This window comes from Myotis davidii, unplaced genomic scaffold (genome assembly GCF_000327345.1).
Source record: "Myotis davidii unplaced genomic scaffold, ASM32734v1 scaffold223, whole genome shotgun sequence".
In the NCBI taxonomy this organism is placed as follows: domain Eukaryota; kingdom Metazoa; phylum Chordata; class Mammalia; order Chiroptera; family Vespertilionidae; genus Myotis; species Myotis davidii.
The window spans coordinates 2,931,542-2,936,554 of record NW_006294609.1 but is presented as its reverse complement, the minus strand read 5'-3'; the positions used below and the strand labels follow the sequence as shown (position 1 = coordinate 2,936,554).

General features: G+C 57.0%; 1 protein-coding gene across 1 annotated transcript in view; it reads left to right on the top strand.

The window, feature by feature from the left end:
• Positions 1 to 4,802, top strand: part of SETD1B (SET domain containing 1B) — a 48,150-nt gene extending 43,348 nt beyond the window's left edge. The window contains 4 exon segments of the mRNA XM_015567264.1: positions 693 to 824; positions 899 to 1,018; positions 1,094 to 1,231; positions 2,391 to 4,802. Coding sequence (XP_015422750.1) covers positions 693 to 824; positions 899 to 1,018; positions 1,094 to 1,231; positions 2,391 to 2,564 — 564 coding nt within the window. The 3' untranslated portion in view covers positions 2,565 to 4,802.
• The last annotated feature ends 211 nt before the right edge of the window (positions 4,803 to 5,013 follow it).

Here is a 5,013-nt window from a genome sequence, read left to right as displayed (position 1 = left end):
AATGTTAGAATATTAGGAAGTTGAATGGACAGGACGGGCTGGATTGGGTATAAGAGACAAGGGAATTGGGTGGGACTGGCCTGGGGCCTGGGGAGCCGGATGCCAAGCACTGAGGTGGGAAGGAAGTGGCACCTGCACGTTGGGCATCATCACCATGGAGATGCTAATCACAGGTCACAGCAGGGACCAGCGCACGCGTGTGGGGAGGGGTGCAGCTCCAAGCGCCAAGAGCTGGGCTGGAGGGTGAGGGAGGCCCGGAGAAGGAAGGGATTCGAGGGTGTGGCGGCAGGAGCTATGATTGATTTTGAATTTTGGGGGAGCTGTGAGGGGCCGTGGTGAGAGCCACGGGGGTTGGAGGAAACATGCCCACCATCTTCCAGTGGAGAAGCGGGGCCATTCCAGGTCTCCCAGCTGAGCCTGGGAGGGACGCAGAGTGGAGGGAAAGTGTGCTGTCATCTTGAAGACGGAGGGGCTGGAGCCACTCAGGCTCTGTCAGGGAGGAGAGGGGACAGTCAGTCGGGACAGGCACAGAGAAGCCAGAGCAAGGACGTTGGGGTGACAGGGACCCAGAATTAGGGTGGGATCATCAAGGATGTGATGGGGACACGGGTACCATCGTTGGTGGGACCATGCTCCCGGGGCGTCCGCACCCCTTTCCTGACCTGCCCCTCCCTCCCCCCGCCTCCTCGCAGGGCATGAGCATCCCGGCGCAGCCGCACGCCTCCACCCGGGCGGGCTCCGAGCGGCGATCCGAGCAGCGCCGCCTGCTCTCCTCCTTCACCGGCAGCTGTGACAGCGACCTGCTCAAGTTCAACCAGCTCAAGGTGAGGCCGGGCGATCGGGGCAGCGGGGTGGCCGGGGCCCGAGACCAGGACTCTCACCCTCTCCTCCCGCTCAGTTCCGGAAGAAGAAGCTCAAATTCTGCAAGAGCCACATTCACGACTGGGGCCTGTTCGCCATGGAGCCCATCGCGGCCGACGAGATGGTCATCGAGTACGTGGGCCAGAACATCCGCCAGGTAGGCGCTGCCCCGCGGCCGGAGTTGGGGCGGGGATGGGAGCGGCCCGGCCCTACTGAGGCCCTTTCCCGGCAGGTGATCGCAGACATGCGGGAGAAACGCTACGAGGACGAGGGCATCGGGAGCAGCTACATGTTCCGGGTGGACCACGACACCATCATTGACGCCACCAAGTGCGGCAACTTTGCGCGCTTTATTAACCACAGCTGCAACGTGAGTGCCTCCGGGGGCGGGGGGACCTCAGGCAGGGAGCCTTTCTCTGAGCTTCAGTCTTCCCGTCTGTGCAATGGGTACAATGAGACGTGGGGCACAGTCTGGGCGGTGCTGGGGAAGCTCTGGTCCATGCTGGCCACAGACACGGCACCGCCCTGTGTCGTGTGGAGCACTGAACCGTGATTGGAGTGACTGAGGAGCTGCGTTTTTATCTTAATTTATACGAGTTCAAACTGAAATACCTCACGTGTGGCTGGTGACAACCAGGGTGGATCTCGCAGGTCTGGAGTGGGACAGGTGTCATTGATAACAAGGGTGTTTTTCACTCTGAAAACAAGCACAGGGAGTCTGACTGGTATGGCTCAGTGGTTGATTCGAGGTCATGGTTCAATTCCCAGTCAGGGCACATGCCCCAGTTGCTGCCTCGATTCCCAGTAGGGGGTGTGCAAGAGGCAGCTGATCAATGATTCTCTCTCATCATTGATGTTTCTCTCCCTCCCTCCCTCCCCCTTCCTCTCTGAAACCAATAAAAAAAATAAGCAAATAAATAAATAAAAACAAGCACAGGGAGCTTGAAACAGGAGACAAGCCTGTTCCCGGAGAACACCCCTAACTCCGGTTTCACGTCTTGATGTCACTACTTAGCCAGTGACCATAAGCTACTTACTGAACGTCTCAGTGCCTCGGCTTCCTAATCTGTAAAATGGGGATGGTGGTGGTTCCTCCTGGTAGGTCGTTGGGAGGACCCAGTGTGTCCTGCATGCAGGCCTTCTGAGTGTGCTACACAGCGACTTCTCAGCCCTGCTGCCCTCAGGGTTGTGGCTTGAGCATTATCTGGGCTGGTAGGGACTTTCCTGTGATTCTCCTGTGAGGGCTGAGGGACGGGAGGGAATCACCCAGGTGAGGTAGTGCTGGGCAAGTGTTGCGTTCAAAGGCCCTGGGGCAGGGGGGTGAACACCTGTTTGAGGGTCAGCTGGGGGCAGTGGCATGGAGTAGGGTCAGAACATGAGGCTGGGAGAGGGCAGGGGGAGAGCTGCGGCCCACAGCCGGTGGCAGTGGGCATGAGGGGCATCTGCCAGGCACGGGGCTCCGTGTGGGCCCCTGGTGGTGGAGGCTGCCCTGGGGTCCTCTGCTCACCGTCCCCTCCCTTGGCCCACAGCCCAACTGCTACGCCAAGGTGATCACGGTGGAGTCGCAGAAGAAGATCGTCATCTACTCCAAGCAGCACATCAACGTCAACGAGGAGATCACCTACGACTACAAGTTCCCCATCGAGGACGTCAAGATCCCCTGCCTCTGCAACTCCGAGAACTGCCGGGGGACCCTCAACTAGGCCCGGGGCCCCGGCCCGGCCCCGCCTCCCCCATTTCAGGTGCTGTCCTCTACCCAGCGGCCACGTCAGGGCCTGGCGCCCCAACACTACCCCCAGGACCCCGGCTCCAGCCCTCAGTGGGAAAGGGCTTCTCTGTCCGTCAGCCTGTGTCTTGTCGCTTCTCAAAGTGCTCCCTCGAGGACTTGTGTCCGACGCCAACGTGAACGCCTCTGTTCCCGTGTCGCTGTCCCCGGCTCTCCATCTCTCTCTCCTGTCTCCTTCCCATCTTGTCATCCGCCTCTTTCCGTGAATGCTGCTACGTTGTTTTGTCTTCCCTTTATTTTCTTATCAAAAGAAAAGACATTTTAACCGTTGAAATGTGAAGGCAGAAGCGGAGAGCGGGGACCCAGGGGCTGCCGAGGCCTCTGTGTGAGGGGTGTGGACCCACGTGCTGGAGGCCCCGTCCGGGCGCTGCGCCAGGTGCTGCACAAGAGGGGGGTCTGGCAGGTGGCTTTGACCTCAGAACACTATGGAAGGCCCCCCTCTCTACCAGTGGACTCAGCGAGAAGACCCTTACAGACCCCCACCCCCAGCCTGTCCTTCCCCCAGCAGCCTGGGGGGCCACGTCCCCTTGACGACCCTGGTGGAGCCAAGCTGGTCCCAGGCAGGAACCTCCCCCCCTAGGCTCTCTGCCACCCCCCAAACCTGGGTTCAGTGTTTACTTTCTCATTCGAATGCCAGCAACAAAGGGCCCTGCAGGAGGCCCCGGTGTGGGCAGGCGGGGCACTGGGAAGGGTCCTGTCCACTCTCCCCCGTCCTCACCCTCACAGGCCAGAGGAGGGCCTCCCAGGGCAGGCGGGGCCCAGTCTCGCCGCTGCGGGTGTCTGACCGGGTGTCTGACCGTGGATGCGTGCGGACTTCCTCGTTTCTAAGCGTCACCTGCCTGCCCCCAGCCCAACGCGCCCTGAGACATCAAGAGCATATTTATTTTCAGAGTGAGACGATTTCTCCCAGAGAAAGGACGATCTCGGAAAAGATTTCAGAATTCAGATCTCAACCTGACAAGGTTTTGTTGTTTTTTTTTTAGCCCCTCCTCCCCCGCCCCCCGCCATCCCCATCATCCTCTTCAGGGTTCCCGTCCATGGACTTGGCGCTCGTGCGTGTGTAAAGTCCAGCTGAGGGGGAAGGAGGTGTTCGAAGTTCAGACCCCACTTCTGTATATAGGCGGCCGTAAAGGACTTTTTCTCGGGAACATTGTTTCTTGTAGAAACACGTGGGAAGACTTTTTTTGCTCATGTCTTTGTACTTCCCCCCAAAAAACAAAACAAAACAAAAAAATCACACCAGTCCCCCCGCACCCCAGGACGCAGGACAGGCGTGTACATAATTTATGGAAAGTGACCAGGACTCGTCCTCACCGTCGGTGGGCACCCACCCTGCGAGGGGCCTCTGGAATCTCAGCTTGTGTCAAGCTTGTTATCATGTAAATTCTGTACAAAGAATCGTTATTTTTCTCTTTCTCTCTTTTTTTTTTTTTGTCGTTGGTGATTTTGTTGTGTTCTTTTTCTTTCTTTCAATCTCTTCACCCCAAGCCCTCTCTGTTTGAGACTGTGCCCGCCACGTCATCGAGGCCGATGAAATCGGTGGCATGAAGACACAGAGGGGGACCTGGGCATAGCGGCGACCTTCTCTCCCATTTGCGGTTTTCTGCCTAATTGTGCAACCGAGGAAATATTTATTTTTCACACGAGGAAATGTGTAGTTTGTAGAGACGGCTGATTTCAGTTATTGTGCAGCCCCCAAGGGGCTGTCTTTGTTCTCCCCGCCCCCCCCCCAACAGAGGAAGTGGAGGGGACGTGAGGAGACCTGGCCTCACCGAGCCGTCCCCCTGTCCCCAGGAACCCCCGCCCCAACCCTGGAGTGGCTTGTCATTTCCAGGAATGTGTTGGCTCCTTTTTCTTTCAATGCCTTTGTTTTCATTGAACAAATCTTTGCTTTGGAAGAGTTGGGGGTTTCTGTCCCCTCCCCCCCTTGGCCTCCCTCCCCCGTCCCACGAAGAAAAGAACCCTCACCTTTTAGGGGTGTTTGTGCATCTAGGCTCTATCATCCGTATGGAACTTGTTTTGAAGAGAAGTGTTTCCGTTGTGGGTGTGTCTTGCTGTAAATATTTGTTCATATTTTTGTGAATTCAATACTATGTACCATTGTATTATAGTAACTTTTATAAAGCAAACCATAAATATACTGACTTTTCTTACAGATACGCCGTCTCTCTTGCTCTCCTCTCCCTCCTTCCTGTTGGGGGGCACACCCTGCCCCGTGGAGGGTGGGCTGGCTGTGCTGGGGGCAGGAGGGGGTCGGTGTGATATGGTCCACCCAGGCCAGCAGGTCTTAAACTGAGTCACAGCTTTTTTTAAAAATGTATATATTTTTATTGATTTCAGAGAGGAAAGAAGAGGGAGAGAACGAG